This window comes from Vicugna pacos, chromosome 34, assembly GCF_048564905.1.
Source record: "Vicugna pacos chromosome 34, VicPac4, whole genome shotgun sequence".
Classification (NCBI taxonomy): Eukaryota; Metazoa; Chordata; class Mammalia; order Artiodactyla; family Camelidae; genus Vicugna; species Vicugna pacos.
This window is the reverse complement of record NC_133020.1, coordinates 2,363,408-2,384,706: the sequence shown is the minus strand read 5'-3', so window position 1 is coordinate 2,384,706 and position 21,299 is coordinate 2,363,408. Positions and strand designations below refer to the sequence as shown.

Sequence of the window (21,299 nt, the reverse complement as noted above, 5' to 3'; positions counted from 1 at the left end):
AAATGGTATCAGATTCCACACACTGAGGGCTCAGCGCCACAAGTCGCCTCACCCCGCACCTCAGACACACAGGCCCACATGGTCACCTGTGCTTCTGACTGGTTACAGGTTGGAGGTTCCCAGGCCCCAAGCCCAGGTTGTTACTGTACTTCTGATTGACTGATTTGAGGTTTCCAAGACCCCCCTCTTCAATTAATTTGCTAGAGTGGCTCACAGAACTCCGGAACATTTTACTTACTGGTTTATTGCAAAGGATGTTAAAAGAGTATTGTTACACAGTATTCAACCGAATAAAAAACTGAAAATCTAATGGGCTTTATTCAGCATTTCATGAATCGGGGCAGCATCGCCTCTAGTAAATAGGAACTCCCGAGGAGCTGCACAAAACGGAAGGCTCTTTTAGGAGCAGGGGCGGGACAAGGAGGTTATTAGCAAGAGAAAAGAAAGTATTGTTTCAGGCAAGGTTACCTCACTAGTGCTGACCAGGAAATTCCAGAAATTTAATTCCTGGGAGATGTTGAAACTATAATTAAGTCATGGTTTGCTGTCCTGGGGGCAAGTGGTTCCAACCTGGGGCCTGTTGTTTCCTTTTTCTTTTTTTTAACAATAGGAATTAGCACCCAGATGGACCGGATGTGTAGGGTGATGAGGTATGTGGGAGAGGGTGTGGGAGCATCTGTGTCATTCTCCAGATCTTGTGTTCACCAACCCTGAAGCTCCCTGATCTTGTCCTTTTTGGGTTTTTATGGAGACCTCTTTACAGTCAAGATTCATGAAATCAGTGGCCATTGGTGACTGAGTGGACCTCCAGCTTCTCTCCCCTCCCTGGAGCTGTGTAGGGGGAGGAAGCTGGAGGGGAGGGGATGGGAACCCTCTAATTGTCTGGTTGGTCCTCCTGGCACCTAGCCCCCATCCTTAGGTGCTGTCTAGAAGTCACCTCACTGATGCAACAAAAGACACCTTTATCACTCACTACTTGACAATCTGAGGGTTTTAGGAGTTCTGGTGCCAGAAATGAGCATGAAGACCAAATAATACATTTCTTATTATAAATTACACTGTCGCAGGTGTTTGTCCTGTTCATCCAAATGGTCGAGTATATTAGCATACAGTTAATAGTATCTCATTTTTAAAAATTTTAAAATTTATTTTACTTACTTCTTGAAGGGGGAGGTAATTAGGTTTACTTATTTATTTTTAGAGGAGGTACTGGGGATTGAACCCAGGACCTGTGCACACTAAGCATGTGCTCTACCACTGAGCTATATCCTCCCCCCTGGTATCACTTTTTTTTTAATATAAGGTTGGTAATAATGCCCTTATTCCTGATTGTAGGAATTTTTTCATTTTGAGCCTTTTTTCTTGATCAGTCTAGCTAAAAACTTATCAATTCTGTTGATCTTTTCAAAGACCCATCTTGTAGTTTTGTTCATTTTCTCTATTTTTGTATTCTCGTGGCTAAAGTTTGACAGCAGAGGATGCAATATGGAAAGAGGAAAAAGATAATGCATAGGCAAAGTCCACAGAAGTCAGTGCAGGCTTCCAGGTCCTGCTCCAGGAGAGCTGCTTCATGCTTCCTCTGCAGCTGGACACGGCAGGCGCACATGGTCTCTGGAGGCATTGATAAACACAGTAACAAATTCTTGAAGATCCCAAAGAACGTTTGTTTATGTAGGTTATATCAGTATTTCCTTCATTAGAAACCAAAGCTGAGACACTTCTAAAAAATCATTTCATTGAAAAGTAACAAAAAATTCTTACATATTAATGTAAATGTTGTCCAAAACAGTAGGAAACCATAGTAACAAGAGTGGTGTTGTTTTGTGTTTTTGCAAAGCTCTTTAGTATCTTTCTTGGTAGGAAATAGTTGGATTCTCCTATCTGCTTCTGCATGTAATGTTTTGCTACTTGTTATTTTAGTTAGAAGTTGTTGAAGGGTGTTTATTGGATGACAGAAATTCGTTTCTGGTAGGTCACTGCTGCATTATGCCCCTAAACATTCACTGCCACAGTTCCTACCCGCTTTCACGTTTTCCTTCTACGTGCTCATGTCATTGGGCAAAGTGTCGTGGCTTGGGTGGCTTAGAGCCTGGGGCTGGTCAGTGTACAGCAGTGGTTGCCATTCTTTCTCATCCTGCAAAACTTGAATGGCTCCCCTTTGCTTGTTAGGGAAGGAAGACAGTGCTGATCATGGGGGTAGGGGGCACACAGAAACCTTTCAGCTAGTTCACCCCGGATTCTTGCCACCATCTGCACCAGGGGATGCTGCTGGCCGATGGAAGATCTGAATCTAAGGACAGTTGAGGGAACAGCTGCTGACTTTGGGAGTGGATGTCCTTGGAGCTGTGTCCTTGGGCTGAGGCCTGAATACTTCATCCCATTAGTCATGATTCCTCATGGTTTCCTGATTAAGGGAAAGCAGAACTCTCTTGGGTGTGTTTTCTAGACCGTAGTTACGGCTCTGAATTTAACTGCCTGCTGAATCTGTCATGCTTTACCTAAACTTGCTGACAAGAAGGGAGATTCTGTCTTATGCCTCTTCTGGTACCTGAAGTCTTGAATCAGTCCTCAACCTTCAGTTTTGTAAAATCTGAATCTGAACCCCATGACAGTTAAAAATGCCGCTGTTGAGGTTCTTGGAATCTTGTCAGCAGAACCTGGGGCTACCAGAGTAAGCAATGTAGTGTGCCTATAACGACGGGGGTGATTAGCAGGGAGCAACAGGTTTTATCAGGCTTTCTCAGCAGCATTGCCGCCTGCTTTAGGGGAACCGTGCAGTTCTATTCAAGGAGTCTGTCTACCTCAAGAGGCATAGAATTGGCTCAGTCCTATTGTGGTAAGTGGTACTTCTCTCCTGATGCAGTTTGTGCCTCCAGAACGCTGCAGCTCACGTAGCTGATACCTGCCTAGCAAACGTTAATCCCGTGCGCTTGGAGGTAGTTGGCAGGGATTTCGAGGTGCTGGAGACCACTGCCCCTCTAAAGGGTCGGGCTTCCCTGAGGCGCTGAAATGAGTTCCTAGACAGAACACCAAAGTAGGGTAACTGCCTGCTTCCTGTGTGCTCTGTGGTCTCTCATTCCAACTTAGGGAATAATACGAGGAAAGGTGGTCTGAAATTTGTCTGACCTCTGCTGTGAAGACACAGCAAACTAGGTGTAAACTTTCGAGCCCCAACGATGGTCCCGTTGCCGCTCTGAACTTCCTGCTGCCCAGTCATGATGGGTGTATATGTGGTTGCCAGCACCCTGAGGCGTACCTGGATTAACCAGTCAGAAGGGGTAGAGCAATTTATTCCCACTTCCCCGCTCTCCCAGGGAGAAAGCCACGTGGCTCTGAGAGCTGTGAACCTTGATGGCATGTGGGACATAATGGAGTCTGGCCTGGTCATCCTGCCAGGAGTCACTGTCTGGTCACTGTTACCCAGTGCTACCTAAGAGGAAGTGTAATCATTAGGGTATCTGACTGCGGTGGCCTGTGCTTCTGAGTCAGCTTTGGAGCTGGATACATGAAAGACTGGGGGGCAGAGATGTGGGTGAACAGCTTCTCCATGGGACTCTGATGAGCTTTCTCTTCTTACAGGGCCTTCATCTCACTCTGACCCACACCTTGGCAGGGCGCCCCTACGAAGGTTGGTAAGCAGCCTCCTGAGAAACGCCGAGGCGGCTTCTCCTCCGCCTCCCTGGTTGCAGGTGCGCACGGACTTGCCAGCCTCCCCGCCCCTTGGGGCGTGTCTGCAGGCTGTGAAGGGACCGCAGCTGAGGTTCTCAGCTGCTTAGGACTGCTGGGCTGCGCTCACTGTTGTGACCCTTGAATGTGATCATGTGTTTCAAGCATTCAGCACAGTTCTGGACATAAAGTCAGTTCTCAAATGTTAGCTGTTACTATAAAATTTAGGATAATCTATTCTTGAAAACCTAAATTAAGGGCTGATAAGCCAAATTTCTCCTATGACTTAAGGCCACAAAAAGCCAGAGCTGGCACAGATTGAGTAAATCTCGCTACTTCTGGGATTCCTCAGAAGTGGGTTTTAGACTTAAGTGTTGGTATCTGTGGTTTTGTGGATCCACTGCAAGTCAGTTTTTCAGTGAAAAATACTGGCTTTCCTCAATTTGACTACATCAGTGGACTCTCCAGATAAACACATTAGAAGTGGAACTGAAACCATAATGGAAAGTTCCGATTTAAAATACCAGAATGGATATATGTGTTTTTTTTCCAGATATGTGGCGAGTTACATACTTTTTTAAAGAAGGTCCTATACTCTTGAGGTACTGAAGTGCTTATAGGTGACATCGTGCTGTTGATGGTTGACACCGATGTGAAGGGAGAGGTGGAGACGTCTTCCCAGCTACAGGTTTAAATAGGGACTTCTCTTTAACTTGGTGTTTAACGATTACAGATAATGTTTGTTCATTGGACCAACCTTTATCAAAGGCTGCTAGACAGTTGTCTGGATGTGCATCTTCTGGGTGCCCTGAGACAGTCTTTTTTATGCTTGTCATCTTGGCTTTTAATAGAATCATCTTACACTACAATAATGTTTCAGTTTCTTTGATAAATTAATGGTCACTCTTGTATATAAAATAATTCTTGATGTGGCTCAAGTTTTTTCTTTCGTGTTCTGTTTCTATTTCATTGAACCTAAAGCAAGCCTGGGCAAACCAATACATAATAAGTCCATTTTCATAGTTTCTGTTGCTGGTTGTGTGTGCTTGTGCATTTGTGTGTAAGATAATGACTATGATTATTCCTCAAAGGTATGATTTTTTAGGTCATTTTTTCTTTGTAATTTTCTGTAATAAGGCTGGCTTACAAATAAAGGAAGCTGCTGGGTTGATGATTTTTCAGTTAAGCCACGTTCTCTGCATTGTATGGATACAGAATATTTTAAAGTGAAAAAAAATCACACATCTTTTTCTTAACGCTGGTGAGGTCTTCATGAAAATTTTATGTGAAAATCCACATAGATTGTTAAATTTGTAGTCTACTGCAGCCACTCACTTCCCTTTTTTTCCCCGCATCAGAAATTCGTCTTGATTTTGCTGGTCAAAACTTGACATTCACAGCTTCCTCTGCCATGGATTTCAGTGACTTGCTGTCTTTCCACTTTTCTCACAGGAAGTAATAGTAATATTAAGATTTAAATCATGAAACTGTCAAACCTAAAAACTGACTTTGTTTTCAGGATGTAGGGTTTTGTTTTTTTTTTTAATTAAAAATTTTAAAAGACTTCTGTGATGACACACAACAAGCCTCCATGGATGCTGTCTGTGGAACAGGAGGGTGTGAATGGTGACTCTGAATCCCCCAGGTGGGCCATAGCACTTTATGAGAGTTGACACATCAGGGGTGCTTGTCTCGTGGCGAGGGCCACCACCGCTTCTCGGCATCAACATACTAGTATTGCCTGTTCCCCAAACCATAACAGCCAGGTGGGTGGGTTAGCAGAGCTAACCTCTGTGCCAGCTGCGTCAGGATCATCACTTAGGGTTTGCCGATTTACCTGTAGCTGTTCATGGCAGGGAGGTTCCTTGGAGAACTCCCCACGGCAGAATACACGCATCCGGTGCTTTTTGGTTTGCTGCCACCTGTGCCCGTCTCTGGGCTGCTTGCTGACCCTTTCGCCACTTGACGAGAGTACATGGACTCTTGGATCCAATCCAGAGGAACTGCTAGAGAGGAGAGAGCCTTAAAAACAAGGAAACCAGTGGACAGTTATGCACTAACCTGCAGCCTGAGCTCCTGTGGTTTTGTTTTCCTTTTTACCTCCACTGGAAATGAATGTGGGTGTGTATAATGTCTTTAAAACTCCTATTTCCTTGTTGATTTTTTTTTCCTGCCAATTCTGTTCATTATTGAAAGTGGAGAATTGAAGTCTTTGACTCTTGGTGAATTGCCTATTTCACTTGTCTGTTTTGCTTCTTGTATTTTAATGCTCTGTTAAGTGCATATATGTTTATAATTGTTATATCTTGGTGGGCCAACCCTTTTGTGGTTATAAAATGTACAGTCACTCTGCCTTTCTTGTGGCTGCTATTTGCATAGTATCTTTTTCTGTCCTTTTATTTTCAGTATGTTTTTATCTTTGATCGAAGGTGTGCCTATTGGAGACAGCATATAGTTAGCTAACCTTTTTAAAATACCACCCGACATTCCATCATTTGGATTGTTTAACAGACTCACTTTTCATGTTGCTGATATAGAGAGACATGTGCTATTTGTATTATTTATCTTCTGTCTCGTGTCTTTTTGTTCCTCACTCTTTTGCATTAAATGAATATTTTCTAATGTGACATTTTTGCTTTTAATATTTTTTCACTATATTTTAAGTCATTTTATGGAAGCACAAGTTACTTTTAAAAATTATTTTTATTTCTACCTTTAAAGGTGTTCAGCATTTAAAATAGGATTTGTTGTATTTGTGATTTTTAACCAAGTTAAAAGATTCTCACTGGTGTGGAGGGTGGAGAGCTAAAGACTGGGGCCCAGGGAGGTTGTGTTGTGTTTCTCTGAGTGCCAGCAGTCCTGGAGGACGTGCATTGGTGTGCCTGCGTACATGTAATTGACTTAGCCCCGTGGAGACAGGTTGATCCTTAGGAGTAAAGGGAAGGGAAGTAGGATTTTAAACATAGAGATTTGATAGGAGGGGTGTCAGCTTTGGCGCTGCAAATGAAGGTTACATCTACAAGACTATTTATAGATTCGGTGATCGTAGGATGACAGTGTCTTTCTTTCCTCTCTGAGATATAAGCAGCTGAGTAGGGGGACGATGTGTGTGGGTTAGAGTGGCTGGGGACCAGGGAAGAGAGACGAGGTCTCAGAGAATAGAAGAATAAAATTAATATAAATATAATTTTCAATAAAATGAGGTAGAATTGTTGGGTACTTGAGTTTGATATATGTGTTAATAAATTAAACTCAGTTCATTGGCTTGTGTGATTTTATTCCCCCAGAAGACGTTCATCACTCCTGTGCAGAGAAGGAAATTCTGAAATTCAGCCACAGTTGGAGTTTGTCAGGTAAGTGTCATGACTGTTGCAGGTGAGGGGTGATAAGAGGGTAGGGTGGAGGTCCTTCATTCAAGGTCAGTCATTTATTTTGTTCCAGTCACTGTCCAGTTGTTGAAAGTCAGAAATGAGTGAAATGGATCCCTGCCGTTGGGGAACCTGCATCCCAGTGGGAAGGTGCTCCATAGGCAAGTGAGCACACAGTGTCCTTTCCCAGGCTGACAAGATGGGTTAGATTCAAGTATCTAATGTCCCTTCTACCAGGATTCCACCAAAATTTCAGAAAAGGTGTTTCAAAAAGAAAAAAAAAAAAAGAAAAAGGACATGTAATAGAACAGAAACAAAAAATATAGAGAAGATAAGAGATACTGGAAGCTGGAATTTGGGGGCAAGGGAGTTTATTTTTCCAAGAAAAGCTTAAATGATAGACTATGGAAACCCTGCCTGCGGTAATCTCCATTACAGTATTTCTTCAGAAAAATCTGAGAATATATTGTATACAAAAGTAGAGACTCTGTAGTCAGGAAAAGCTTCAGAAAACTTCTAACTCCCTCCATTTAATTTAGATAGTTCAAGGTTGGTTTTCTAGGCTTCAGTTCTCTTCTGTGCCAGCACAGGAGAGGGAGAGGGGAAAAAAACCCTCAAATTATTCCTAAAAAGCATATCTCCTTCCTACCCATGGGCTCTGTGTGAGTCTGCCAGGCCTGCCCTAGGGAAATAACCACAGCAATTTCTTCCATTTCTAGAGTCTGGAAGTCTTAGATCAAGGTGTTTGGTTTCTCCCGAGGTCTATCCTTGCCAACAGCTACCTTCTCCATGTCAGCTCACATGGCCTTTCCTGTGTGCACACTGGTGTCTTACAGGGACACTAATGCTGTTGGATCAAGGCCCCACCCTGATGACCTCATTTAACCTTAATTGCCTCCTTAAAGGCCCTCTATCCAAATATAGTCACACTGGAGGTTAGGGCTTCAGTGTGAATTTTGCAGGGGACAGAGACTTCAGTCTGTGTAACAGCTACTCATGCCCAAACTCACGTAAGAATTAGGGGGAATTACTGGAAATTCATCATTAACTCTTGTAGTACTGCTGTTCACTTTGTGTTATGCTTCTGTCTGATCAGTTGTCTTATTAAGGAGCTTTCCTGGGAGAAGGGACGTAAGGAATATACAGATCTTTTCCTTGGGACCTGGTTTTTAACTGAAATGGGCGTGCTGTCAGGCTGGACCAGCCACGGGTGATCTGGCTCCCTGACAGATGAAAGCTCTCAGAGAGGGTGGTTTCTTTGCTGCTTTGATAAGATGGCAGGTCAGGACTTAGAGCTCACCAGTGACTTTGACTTTCACGTAAGCAAGAAGAACCGAGCAGAGAAACAGACAGCAAGGATGCAGAATGAAAGTTAAACCCCTTGAGACCAAACTCCTTGTAATGAACCAAGTCCGTGCATCCATAGTAGGAAAGTCCAGCTGGTCCAGGAGACCAGCCTCCAGGAGGCACCCGAGCAGGTGTGGATTACTGCTGGGTCGCAAACAATGAGGTGAAGATGGTCCACTTGGGCAGGGGCTGGTGGCCGATGCCTTGGCAACTGGATCCTCAAAGAGATGGAGTTACAGCAAGACTTGTCTCAAACTGACAGTCCAGCTCACCTATGTTTATAGCCCGTGGAACACATTATCTCCAAGACCAGATGTTCGGTTTGGGAGGGGGAGAGTTTCCAATGCCAACTGTGTCACCTCAGGTCAGCTTGACAGAAGATCCCCAAAATGTCTGTATTTGGAGAGAGAGATCTTCAGTGCCAGCTTTCTCCCTTTAGGCGTCATCGCAGGTCAGCTTGGTAGGAGAGCCCCACAGTGTCTGCCTTTGCCTGCCAGCACGCATGGGTCCATCCTGGCCAAGGTACAGCAGTGGCTAAAAGTGAAACCTGAGTCATGGAGTCAGTTTCCTGTCAAGACGTTGTTTCATGCTTGACACCAGACCTCAGAGGCTCCTTCCTATTGTATTATTTATGAGCAAATACGTAAGTAAATGTGTGTATATATGTATATATCTAAAAGCCACAAGGACCGCATCAAGAAGTCACACACATGGTAACAATCTTAGTTGACTGCACTATGACCCATAACTTAATAGATCTAAAGGATCTACAGATTGTGTATTTTCTGCATAACCTCTATGAATAGCCAGATTTGTATTTTCCTTCCCAGTTCTTACACTTTCTAGGATCTCCAGTGCAACCATGAATAGAAGGGGATGGTAGTGGCATCTTTGTTTTATTCTTACTATTAGTCTGAATTTTTGAAGTTACCATTTATCAAAATTAAGGAAATTTTCTACTCTTGGCTTAATACCAAACCAAGAGTAGAAAGTAAAAGTCCTTTTAGTGAATTTTAATTGAATTTAATCAAAAATTCTTATCTATTGAAATGATCATACAATTAAAGAAATTATAATGTAATTACTTTGAGTAATTTTCAAATGACAAACCTTTTATTCCTAAGATAAACTCAGTTTTATCATGATGTTATCCTTTCCATTTATCACCCCATTGGGTTTACTCACATATTATTTAGGACTTTTTTGCATTTGTTTCCAGAAGAGATTGGCTTCTTGAATGTCCTTTACAGTTTTTGGTATGAGAACCTCAGTACATAAACTGAAGTATCCCCTCTTTTATCCTTAAAGAGGTTATGTTGGGTTATTCCGTAAATGGTAGAACACTCCAGTAAACCCATATGGGCCTGGTGTTTTCCCTGTGAAAAGATATTTAACTACTGGTGTAATTTCTTTGAAGAGGTATAGTATTTTTACTATGTTAGCATTGGTTGAGTGTGTTTCTCAAGGAATTTCTCCATTCCACCTAAATTTTAAATGTATCCAAATAGTTACTCAAAGTAATACACATTATCATTTTAGTGTCTGTAGGGTTTAGTGATAGCCTCTTTTCCCAATATTGTGTGTGTGTGTGTGTGTGTGTGTTTATGATCAGTGTTGTCAGAGGCTGACTGATTTTCATTCTTCACCAACTTGTGACATGTTGAATCTCTGTATTTTTGTTCATTACTTTGTTTATTTAACTCCTTCACTTCTTTTCCTTGGATTAACTTGTTATTCTTAACTTGGATAAATGCAGACATTGTTTCCCAGTCATCTTTTTTTTAAATGAGTCTATTTAATGCTATAAATGAGCCTCAAGTCTTATGTGAACATTTGGATAGAAGCCTGTTACGGAGAAAAGCCAGAAGGAAGTGGCACATTTTTAAAGTGCTTTAAGGAAAAGAATTGTCACCCCCAAATTCTATATGCAGTAAATATCTGTCCTGGCTTGTCTCCGAGTGTCCCCCCCCCCCATGCATATGTTGCTGCTCTAACCTCCAGTGTGACTGTGTTTGGAGGTGGGGCCTTTAGGGAGCTAATTATGGTTAAGCAAAGCCGTGAGGGAAGGGCTTAACCCAGTAGGACAGGTGTTACGATCAGAGGAAGAGACAGCAGAGATCATTGCATTTTATTTACCTGGCAAATTTCTAGTTATTTTTTTCCTGTGATTTCTATATTAATTCCACTGTGAATTAATCTGAGTTACTTTAATCCTTCAAAAATGAGGTTTGCTTATGGCCTAGCCATATGGTCAGTGCTGGTAAAAATTCCAGGTCTACTTGGAAAGAATGTGTATTTTGCATTTGTTGGGTGTACTATTAATATGTGTAGGTCAAATTTGTTTAATTTTGTTATTTTAATCTGTCTTTCTCCTGTCCTATGTTATGGTTATATTATTATTGTCCATTTGTAGATAATGTCAATGTACTGCTGGTGAGAGTGTAAATTATTTCAGTCTTTTTGGAAAGCAGTTTGTCACTGCTCATGAAAATAATTGTAATGTCCTTTGACACACTGATTTCACTTGCAGGAATTTCCAGAAACATTTAGCACACCTATAAAAGCATAAATACAAGAAAGTGCAGTGTAGGATCGTTTTGAGAACCAAATACCCATCACTAGAGGACTGGTTAAATGGTGATATGACTATAAAGTGGAACGGTATACAGACACTGAGATAGGTGTTTGTGCACTGAAATGATATCCTCAGTGTAGTAAGGAAATTATGCAAACTGTGGGCAGCATGTTTGGTAAGATTCCATTTGTCTTAAAAAATGAGGTTTTAGTTATCTGTTAGTATTTTTCACACACACAAGTTTTCTGAAGAGGAACAATAGATGCCTCTAGAGAGTTAGACATTGGGGATGGTCAGTAGTAAGAACTTTTTAGTATATGTTTGATTTTTTTTTTTTAACAGTGAACATGCGTTACTCAGAGTAAAAAAGCTAGTTAAATAAATGAAGCAGTAAGTAATTGCCACTTAAAAGTGCAGCAAACAAAATACTACCTGTAATGTGAGAATGAATTCCTTAAACACCCCAGAAATTGTATTGACATTTGCCATATTTATTGCATCTTTCTTTGCTGTTCTTCTTACCCAATTTAAAGATGAGACTTTGTCTACTCTGAGGCTTCAGGAATTTTGATAGCCAGCCATATTCAGCATTGGTGATAAGGTGAACTAATTCTCTTTGAAATTCTATCCAGGCAAAAGAGCTTTTTAATAAAAGATTATTTTATTTCCTGCAGATTTCTGACGTTCAAAACAACTGGCTTTTAAAACACTGATACTGCATCAAATCTACGATGAACTGGAATGCAAAACCAGAGAGTGTCGCCTTACCACCACAGTATCCTAAAAACCAGGCATCTTTTTTGGAGCAGGCTTTAGTTAACACACTTAGCATGACGTCTCAAAGTTCTTTAAACCATCCTGGAAGTAACCAAGAAGGATGCCCATTTCTCAGTAATTCAAATCCAGTTTCACAGCCACTGCTCAACATCAGAAATTATAAATCTCAACAAATGCCTATTTCTGATACGCATGGTGGGACAATTGTGACCTCACAGACGTCCGTGGAGAGAATAACATATGCCAATGTTAAAGGACCCAAACAACTAAATCATGATTTGCAAATGCCTTCAGGAGTTACACAGGATGTGTGGTTGAACTCACCGATGAGGAATTCTATGCTTTCTCATACAGGGACAACTGTATCTCATCAAACTGGTTTTGGAACGAACATGCCCAATGTACATGCACTACAGAATCAATTTGTAACATCAGATACCTATTCTATGCAAATACATATGATCCCTCCTAATTCTGGAAGAGTTCCTGTAACTTACCAAGGAAACCCAAGACTTAACCCACCTTTACCAGAGCAGCAGGTTGACTGGTCACAGCAGTGTGCATCCAGTGGACTGCCTTACCCAGATTACAGGCCACTTCCAAAGCAATACAGCTATTCACCACGAAGCTTTTTGCAAGATCCTCCTTTTCAGGAACAAAACCCTATGTCATCTGTATCACTACAAGTTAAAAAAAGTCACCCTCCAAATCCTGCACTGACTTTACAGTCAAAGCAGACTGCAACCGTACCGTCCTACCAATACGCAGTTACTCAAACTGACAAAAGGCCACCCCCACCTCCTTATGACTGTCGGTATACAAGCCATCCTCTGCAGAGGACTCAGCACGTTGTTAAACACCCTTCTGTGGAAGTTCCTCAGAGTCAAGACGTGCACTTACCTCAAATGAGGAAAGAATTTTATAGAGGTTTTCAACAGCAATGGCAAAACGTTAACGAAAGTTTCAGCATGATGGGAAATTCCTGTAACTTGAGAGTAAATAGCAATGTCAGTCAGCCTTTTGATGAACCTATTAGATCGTCTGTGGATGGTGTTCAGGCTCTTGCTCAAAATAATCAAGAGAAAAGAGTGGATTCCCGAAATCTAACTTCAAATCAAGTACTTGACACAAGTGCCACAAAAGAAAAGTTAGTGAGGGATATTAAAACATTGGTAGAAATAAAAAAGAAGTTTTCAGACCTTGCAAGGAAAATTAAAATTAACAAAAATCTTTTGATGGCAGCAGGCTGTATTAAAACAACGAATACCTCTTACGGTGAATCGGCTCAAAATTCTGAGCTGTCTCTGAAACAAACTGTCAAAATCCAGCCTGGGACACAGGTAACCCTGGTCACTCCAGAGACTGCAGAGAATAAACCAGCAACAGTAATGGGATCTGCAGGAGAAACAAATAGAATACACAGTACATTGAATTCCAACCTTCAGGACAGAAATTTTAACCAAGTCAGTGCTGTTTTACTAAATTCTGCCTGTTCGGAAAAGTTGCCAATACCAGAAGGGTTACATGATTTGAAAGTTGTGAGTTCTTTAAAGACATCAGCTGTTGAAATTACCCAGGCAACACTAAATAACACCCAGTTTTCATCAGGAAATTTTGTCAACGTTGCACAAAATGGGCCAACAAATTCTGAAACAGCTTCTCTTCCTCAGTCTACGTCTTTTGAGGAATATGCTTCAAAATATCCAAATAAAAATAGGCTAATTCTCAGTTTACTTGCACCTGGAGATAAAACTCTGAAGACATTATTAAAAGATACTAATGAAACTATTCAAGATTCAAAGCTGCATAGTTTTGAAATAAATCCAAATGCCCCAAACACTGGTAACCAACTGAATTTGAAAACCATGGAAACTCCAAGTACATATAATATAAATGCCAAGATTTCAGACAGTTCTTGCATTGAGCTTAAATCCTTAAATGAACTGTCTTCTAAAAGTGACCATCACTTTTCCACGGAATTGCTAGCAACATGTCTTTCTTTGTGGAAAAAGCAACCTTCAGAACTTACAGAAGGAAAACCATGTAATGAGTCAAAAGCGAACAGAACTGCAGTTGGAATTTCAAAGCCTGTGGAAACCTGCGAGAAGAGTCCATTTCCAGCTGTTGGAAATTGTCAGAATAAGATTGTAAACAGCTCACAAGAAACAATTCTGTCGATGGTGGCACAGAATTATGAGTCTTCAGGTGCAGCGACTACGAAGGGAATTGCTGTAGTGTCACCCTTAATTCTTTCAGATGTCAAAACACTGCCTGTCAGAGGTGCAACACCTGAAGCCTTACCTGAAGCAGTGTATCCAGTTATTGAAGAAGGCAGTGTCTGTAGCTTACAGAATAAGTTGGTAGAAGATACTGCTTCGAAGTTTACTGTTAATGAGCCAGTAACAAGTACTACAAGCATCACGGTTTTCCCACTGATGCAGAAGGAAAAGCATGAGCCAATGAATGCTAATTCAGAAGGCACGGCTCATGCCAGTCAAGGGAAGCAGCACAGATCAGAGCCAGATACCCAGTATCCTGTGAGGGGCCAGCAAGCTTCGTGTGTATCAAAGGACAGCGACGCTGTGAGCAGCGATGTATTACAGATTGGCGATATTTGTTCTCTTCTTGAAGGCGATACCTCTTACAATTCCCAAATAGCAAAGATATTCAGTTTGTCCCCTTTAAACAAAGCTGAGCCACAGAAGCCCTCTCTGCCCAACCCCCAAGGGATGAATAGTAGCCAACAAAATGAACAGTTGGATAACATCACTGAAAATAAAGACTTTGGTTTTCAGGATATTGTGCCGTGCACGGATGTGTCACATAAGATAACTGACCAGTCACAGTCACTGCAACCTTCAGAATCGTCATCTTTGAAGTACGTTGAAGCAAAGAGTGGCATTCTGGAGGAAAGCAGTTTGGAGCATGTTGCTAAAAATGAAGGCATGGCTGACGATACGCGTTCATCGGCTGCTGTTCAGCAGGACAGTTGCCCTCAGGAAGGTGATGTGTCCTGCACTTACACTGACCAGGATCCTACAAGAAACGAGATTCTCAGTGACAAGACACCCATCTTATACCTGCACGATCAGCTGTCAGAACTTTTGAAAGAGTTTCCCTACGGTATTGAACCTGTGAACTTGCATGAAGGTTCTGTTGTCCAGCAAACGACAGACCAGATCTCAAAAGCTCAAGCTTGTGACAAAACCGGTTGTAACTCCAAAGACTCCACAGACCAAATCCAAATTACGATATTGAACTTGGAGCAAATGAAAGAATTATTTCCTGAGCAGGACGACCAACTGACAGAACCTCAGGAAGAAAAGCCTGTCCCAAAAGACAGGAAGCAGTGTGACCCACAGGCACGTACAGTTGAAGAAAGTTGCGAGTCTGCAGCAGTGGATTCAGAAAAAGATGATGTGCGTTGTTGTGCACTGGGGTGGCTCTCTATGGTTTACGAAGGAGTTCCTCAGTGCCAGTGTAGTTCTAGTGAGAACCCAGCCTCCAAGGAAGAAGGGAAAGGGCCGTGTTCTCCCTTGGAGACCAGCAGTTACAAACAAGGACAGAGAACTGATAGATGTGACCCTGTTGTATTTAATAAGCCTCCAAGTAACAATCCAGAGACTCCTATGAATTTCCCAGTTGAGAAAAAGCATGTTCCTGAAACAGAGCAAGGCAAGAATGTAGAAGATAAATCCAAAGCAAAACCTAACAGCTCCCTAAGGACAGAACAAGAGTTGTCTGGTCCACTTCTATCCAAAGCTGATAAGAAACTAGATTCCTCCTTCCAGAGTCACAAAAGAAAAAAAAGACTGCAATTTCATGAGATAACGTTTCACTCCACGAGCAAAATTACAAAATTTTCTCAAGAGGGCCTGCAGAGGAAGCTCATGGCCCAAAGCCTACACCCGTTAAAGCCAAAGATGGGTTTTTTGACAAGTAAAAATAAAGATCTGCATATGAAAAATGGCTCCCTGGTGCCATCAGTGTCCCCAGAAAAGAGAAAATTGAAAGCAGGTGGCTCCAAACAAAAAGTTTTGGAAAAAAGGAAGCTGGATGAAGGGAACGTACTTGACTCGGAGATGAAGAGGAAGAAATACGATAGACCCGAGCAGGGTAAACACGTGGGAGGCGGTTCCTTTAAATTCTGTACTCTCTTCTCCACCCCCAGTGAAAGAGCCAGGATTAAAGAAAAGACGGTACCGAACGTTACGTCCCCAGGCTCCAAGGATAGCTCATCTAAAATTCATAGAGTCCTGGCCCCGAAGGAGTATTTATCAAGGCAGAAGCTTATAGAAGCAGGGACTAGCAGCAAAGCATTAAAGAAGAATTACGCAAAAAACGCAACGTGTGACTCCCAGTACGTGAGGCCCGGTAAGCTTTCTGTGCGAGCTGGAGGTTGTGAGAAATCAAACAGCAGCCTTCAGACCGCCAAAGAATCGTTTAATATCTGTAGCAGCCATGGCAAAACCCTCAAAATCCATCATTCCAAGGAGTCTAAAACATACGTTTCAAGGAATAGTAAAGGAACGGTTGGTGGAAAACAACCTGATAAAATGTGGATTGATAAAACCAAATTAGACAAGAATTTAAACAATGTAAATAGTGACGTTGAATTCAGCCAGATGTCCTCCCAGGCAAAGGATCAAAGGAAACTGTATCTGAACAGAGTTGCATTTAAATGCACCGAACGTGAGCGCATTTGTCTCACAAAATTAGATAATTCACCCAGGAAGCTTAATAAAGAGAAGAAACCAGAAGGTAGACCTAAGAGCCTTGTACCTGTGAAAGATGCTGCGGAGAAACTGAGCATGCTGGAGTTTAAGTTATGTCCAGAAGGACTGTTCAGTAAGAATACAAACCCCGTTGAAGACCAAAAGGATCTGCAGCCTTGTCCTAGGAAGGAGCAAGCCCCTGTGCAAGGTCCAGTTTAATTTTTTTTGATGGTGTCTGCAACGTCGTAACACATTTTCATTGTAGGTCCTGCAAGCGGGGGAGCACCTCTCCTGCCATCTGAGTAGCTAGGACCAACTTGAATGCTCTTTGCTTTTCTTAGTATTCGGTTTTCTCAGTAAGTTGATGGTTCGTTGGGCAATGTTTTAAGTTTATTTCTCCCTTACTGTAAATGATACCAGAGTCATACTAGTGATAAGAGGGGTATCAAATTGTAAAGTCTGCCAAGTACAGAGATTTCCTTTTGTGCCAAGAGGTGAAAAACATTCTTCTAAGTTAGAAGAGCATTACATATACGTTGTTTCAAGTCTTGCTTTTGTCCGTTCTTTGGGCTTGCAATTTGAAAGCCCTCTGAATTTGAAATTTTGGTCTGAATAGTAGGAAATACGTAAGGATTGTTTTTATACGTATGGAAGTGGTCCAGCTCACTGTCATCTTTGAAGCAGGTGATGACTGTGCTGTCACTGAAGTGGTGATGTCTAGTCCACTCATGAAATACACGGTGGGAACACGGACGAAGCTGTACCGTTCCATGTTGTTACCACACCCAGAAGGGCAGTCATGACTTTTGGTTAGCCGGATGATAGACTCCTCAGTGTAGTGCAGGGTGGGAGGAGAGAGCAGAGAACTAATTATTTCTGGTAGTAAGGACACATTTAGGGTTTGTGGATATCATATATAAAACATTGTGTTGAGAAACCCAGACTGGGAAACTAAAGGATTTGGGTGGAAATCTTACCTTCAGGCACGTTTTCTTGGAAGGTGGTAGGATAGATGATTAAATAAGAGTATAAAGTTCATTTTGTAAGGTATTGGTGATGACACTTGGTTCTTCTAACTGGACCCTCCCTGAGGGGCTGGGTGTGATAGAAATGTTGGAAATGGGTGGACCAACACGAGACACATTCTCTATCTTGTGTGCTCTTAAACACCTTGGGGCGAGTTGGTGTTCAGCCTGTCTGGGAGAAACATAATTGAATGGTGAAGATAAGCTTTTAAATTGTGAGATACTCAGGCACTTCATATGGGAGAAAGCATTTTTCCAGGCCCTTTCTAGAGTTATCTGTGAATGTATCTAATGTCTTCTAAAATCTATTTTAGGCTTACATGATTTTCCTTCATTATAGTACTAAAATAGGTGATTAGCAGTATCTAGAGGTCTGAAATGAATATTTAAATAGTTTCAGGAATAAAAAGTACAAAAGAAGACTGGTTAAAATGTGTGACTGAGGAGAAAAGGATGCCAGAAGCCAACCAAGAAATAGGTAAAATCATCTACGTTTTGATTTTATTTATTGGGTGCTCTGTCATATATAAGCTGAATGCTGATTAAGAAACTTTCATGAGATTTAATTTTTATCCATATTCTTTTAAAAAATAACTCGGTGTGTATGTGTGAGTGGTAGGAAGACATTCTTCTGTTTTTTTCTGTCATGCTGTGGAGAGGGAAGCAGTGATGTTTCCTTTTAGCAAGAAAAGTAATTCTCATCACAATACTTTTTCCTGTGTTGACTGTGGACAGTATATACTTGGTTTTGCAGATCAGAAGTTCCCTCCCGAATACTCAGTTCTGACACTGTAGTGAGAAAATGGCTGTAGAGGAATGAATGAATGAGTGTGGGCTATGTTCAAATTAAACTTTACCAGTACTTGAAAGAGGCTGGGTGTGGACTACAGGTCATACCCCTAGATGGGATGATAGGTAAGTTAATTCAATTCTCAAAACCAGGTGGACAGAGATGTTTCTGTTTATCAGTGAGAGGTTAGATCATTTGACTGGAGTTACATAGTCAGTGGCTGAACGGGGACTTGAATCCGGTCTTTCATTTTGATCGTGAAAGTCTGCTGCTCCTAATTGTTTATTTACTTATTTATTTGTTGGCTGGGGAGGGATTTGGCCTGAGAGCCAACCAGAGCCTCCAGCATCTGATTTAATTAGTGGAATAAATATATTTTTGATTTAGAGTTTTGCATTGAGAATTAGAAGCTAGGGTTCAGGAGTTTTGTTTCAATTCTGGTTAAGTGAATGTACACAAAGACGAGTTTATATGGAGTCTCTTAGAAACAGAAAGAAGCAGAACTTCACCATGAGCAACAATAAAGCACATTTTAAACAAGAAGTGTGAAAAAGGATGAGGGAGAAGAGCTTAAAACAAATAAATGTACTTAAGCAGGCGTGTAGAATTGTCTTGCAGCCTGAAGATGCATGTAGGGGAAAAAGCTCAGCTGAATCAGAATCAAGAAGGAAGAAATGCGCTATTAATTAGAACAGGAAGACGACCAAAAGATGGGGAAATGAATTAGTGAGAGCAGAAAACGCTTCTAAAGTGGAACACAGGAAGTCAAAAATGAGAAAGGTGGAAATGGGTGTGCAGGATTGGGGCAAAATGGTCCTTGGAGGTGGGAGAGAGACATAAGCATTACCTCAGAGATAAAGAGGCATTACTGGGGTGTGAATCAGAAAATACTCAGAAGACAGACATCCGCGCAGATTGCCGGGAGGCTCAGGGAGATGCGTGAGCTAAACGACGGACATAAAGGCGGCTGCAAACAGGATGAGGAAATAGTCCGGGTGGGACGTCAGAATTCAGGATCACAGTGAAAAAGGCACCAGCCAGGGCCCAGACACAGAGCGGCACCAGGGAGAGAGACCAGCCAAGAAACAAGGCGCGGAGCTCCGTCAGATGTCAGGAGTCTGAGGTTTGCAAATGTTAGCCACTATACATAAGAACAGATTTTAAAGCAATTTCTTGTGTATAGCACAGGGAACTATATCCAGTATCTTGCAAATAACCTTAATGAAAAAGAATATGAAAACAAATCTGTGTACGCATGACCGGGACATGGTGCTGTGCACCAGAAACTGACACATTGTAACTGACTGTACTTCAATTAAAACAAAAACAAAAACAAAAACAAAAACTAAGGAGACTCAGGGAAAGCGTGAAAGACAAAACATCCTGGACGGAGAGGCTGGAGACAGAACCAGCGTGGAGTGAGACAAAAACAGATGTCGCAAGCTCCCAACCAGCTGTGAGAAATGCATTTCAGATGAGTAGACCCTGCGTTTGGCAGAGGTTGGAGTGTAGATGGAGCAAGTTGTGGAACTGTCGGTCAGGGTGAGGGAGGAGAGGAAGGAACAGAAGCCCCTGAGAAGCAACTTAGAGCCCGACCTCAGGCATCAGCATTACTGACGCGGGAAGGAGAGCTAACGCGGACGCAGAAGACATTGAAACAGAATTAAGAGGACAGAGTACTTGGCCCACCCAGGCAGGAAGAGGTAAAACAAGACTTACCCAGAAAGGAGTGGCTTGAGCAGAAATGAAAAAGTGGGAATTTGTAATTGGAACAGCTTCTGAAATCAAGAGGCACATCCAGGAATGCACAGAAAGAGGAAAGTTGGCCAGGCCCTTGAGAACAAAGGGACAGCGAGGCTAACGGCAGCACCGCGGTGGCCTAAAGCAGGAAGGGACGGCTGTTTCTGAGCCTGATGCATAGCGAGCCCAGAGGACTTGCAGGCGGCCCTTTGCACTCACTCTTTGGAACTGGCTTTTTATATTGCTCGTTTAGATGGCTGTTAGGAAAGTCACCTTTATGATGGGCAAATGATAAGAGGTTTATTGGTCAAGGATAAAGGAGGGGCACAAGCAGCCCTGGGCAGGGAAGACGGGGGGAGGGTAGTAAAACGGGCCGCAGAGGAGAGGCAAGATGTCCTGTGCGCGTCATGCATAATTCTATAGGTAGAGAGCCATAGCTTGTCACATTGAGCTCTTGGCCCTAGTTTATCCAAGACAAAAACACACTTTTCCTCTCAATTTAGACTGCTTGTATACTGGTCACCAACTCTAAGAATAATGGATAAAATTTTTGTTTCCTCAGATGATAATGTTTTGGCTCATTCAAGACTCGCCAAGCGAAGCTTCAGTGCGGATAGATTTGAGACACTACAAAACCCAGTAAAAGACTCAAAAGCAATGTTTCAGACCTACAAAAAGATGTACATGGAGAAGCGAAGCAGGAGTCTTGGTAGCAGCCCGTTAGAGTAATTCTGAGACTCAGTTCTTCGGATGGTTCCATAATTGCCACCAGAAAATCTGTCACTTTAAGCTCAGAATGTTTTTCTGGAAATACACTTGCCATGATAAAATTTCTCAGAGATTTTGGTTACCACTTAGGCTATGCATATCATTGAAATCACTTAATTGGCTTGAGAACCTTATTTGTGGGTAGCAGACGTAAGAAATAGACGGTGTTGGTCAAGGAAGCCATAAGGGATTGAATTTGGACGTTCTTAAACCAAGTTTACCATTATCTTGAAAGGCATTTTTATCTTATTTTGAAATGCTAACTAAAGGAGACCTGTTCCTCAGTTAGGGACTTGTTTATTTCAGCTGGGACTGTAAATATATTTTTGTTTCTAAAACATGTTAGCAAAACTTATTTTTCAAAAATGCTGTGAATGTTGTCAAAGTATATTCTTAAGTACTTTGTACCAAATTGTAAACTTTTTGTCAGAGGTCTTGTTTTATACTTGTTAAACTGAACACAACTTTTGCATAATGTTTAAACATTACATTTCATACTTGAAATAAACATTTATTTTTTAAAAAATA

The 21,299-nt window shown here is 41.8% G+C and overlaps 1 protein-coding gene across 8 annotated transcripts in view; it reads left to right on the top strand.

Moving 5' to 3' along the window:
- RESF1 (retroelement silencing factor 1) overlaps nucleotides 1-21,299 on the top strand; it is a 27,252-nt gene extending 5,953 nt beyond the window's left edge. The window contains exons 3-8 of one of the 8 annotated variants that reach the window (XM_072954717.1): nucleotides 3,580-3,628; nucleotides 6,954-7,019; nucleotides 8,821-8,903; nucleotides 11,631-16,656; nucleotides 17,868-17,951; nucleotides 20,566-21,299. In XM_072954717.1, the coding sequence (XP_072810818.1) occupies nucleotides 11,688-16,656; nucleotides 17,868-17,951; nucleotides 20,566-20,732 (5,220 nt within the window). In that variant the 5' untranslated portion in view covers nucleotides 3,580-3,628; nucleotides 6,954-7,019; nucleotides 8,821-8,903; nucleotides 11,631-11,687 and the 3' untranslated portion in view covers nucleotides 20,733-21,299. Of the gene's footprint in view, nucleotides 1-3,579; nucleotides 3,690-6,953; nucleotides 7,020-8,820; nucleotides 9,025-11,630; nucleotides 16,657-17,867; nucleotides 17,952-20,565 lie in introns of those variants that run through there. The other 7 variants (XM_072954715.1, XM_072954718.1, XM_072954714.1 and 4 more) reach the window with 7 other exon arrangements.